Below are 1,071 nucleotides of genomic sequence, written 5' to 3' on the forward strand. Positions count from 1 at the left end.
CTATGCCATCTGGATGCTAGCATGATTACTGTTATTGTAGGCAAATTCTATTACTGGAAAATGATCATCACATCTACCCTTGAAGTCAAGAACACAAGCGGACAACATATCCTCGAGCGTCTGAATGGTCTGCTCTGCCTGCCCATTGGTATGTGGATGAAAGGTTGTACTAAGATTCACCTGAGTACCCAACCCTTGCTGAAATTTATTCCAAATAATTGTCGTGAATTGTGCCCCTCGATCTGAGATAATAGAAACTGGAGTGCCGTGCAACTTGACTATTTCCTTGATATACAACTGAGCATATTGTTCCGCTGTGTCGGTAGCCTTAATACGTAAGAAGTGTGTTGATTTCGTGAGTTGATCCACAATCACCCAAATCAAGTCAAATTTGTGAGAAGTGCGAGGTCATCCCACCACAAAGTCTATATTGATCATCTCCCACTTCCACATTGGAATTCTAGGTTCTGTGCCAAACCCATCGGGCCTTTGGTGTTCGGCCTTCACTTGCTGACAATTTGGATATCTTGCCACAAAGTCAGCTACACTCCTCTTCATATAATTCCACCAGTAGACTTCCTTAAGATCATTATACATCTTCATAGAGCTTGAGTGCACGAAATACCTAGAAGTGTAAGCTTCAGTCATGCTTCTTTCCTGGAGACCATCTATATTTGGAACACATAATTGCCCTTGGTACCGTAGTGTACCATCATTTATGCCAAGAGAGAAAGACATTATTTTATGTTTATGAATCCCTCCTTCCATTGTACCAACAATGGGTCGTTGTATTGCTTCTCCCTCACTTCCACAACAAGCGATGATTCAGCCCTATTTTGCACAATCACTCCTCCTTCACTAGAGTATGCAAGACGAACTCCCAAACTAGCCAGCCGATGAACCTCCTTGGCCAACGGCCTTTGATATGCCTCCAAGTGAGCAAAATTACCCATAAATTTCCGGTATAGAGCATCTGGCACAACATTAGCTTTCCCTAGATGATATAGAATTTTGATATCGTAGTCCTTGAGTAACTCAATCCATCTTCTCAGCCTCAGATTTAATTCCTTA

General features: G+C 42.1%; 1 protein-coding gene across 1 annotated transcript; it reads right to left on the minus strand.

Annotated features, from left to right (window-relative positions):
* Positions 1-738, minus strand: LOC138901276 (uncharacterized). Its single transcript, XM_070189027.1, has 2 exons — positions 418-738; positions 1-138 (listed from the first exon to the last, which is right to left on the minus strand). The coding sequence occupies exons 1-2, from the start codon at positions 736-738 to the stop codon at positions 1-3; spliced, it is 459 nt and encodes a 152-aa protein (XP_070045128.1).
* Positions 739-1,071: the final 333 nt, after the last annotated feature.

The sequence above is a fragment of the Nicotiana tomentosiformis genome, chromosome 11, assembly GCF_000390325.3.
Source record: "Nicotiana tomentosiformis chromosome 11, ASM39032v3, whole genome shotgun sequence".
In the NCBI taxonomy this organism is placed as follows: Eukaryota; Viridiplantae; Streptophyta; class Magnoliopsida; order Solanales; family Solanaceae; genus Nicotiana; species Nicotiana tomentosiformis.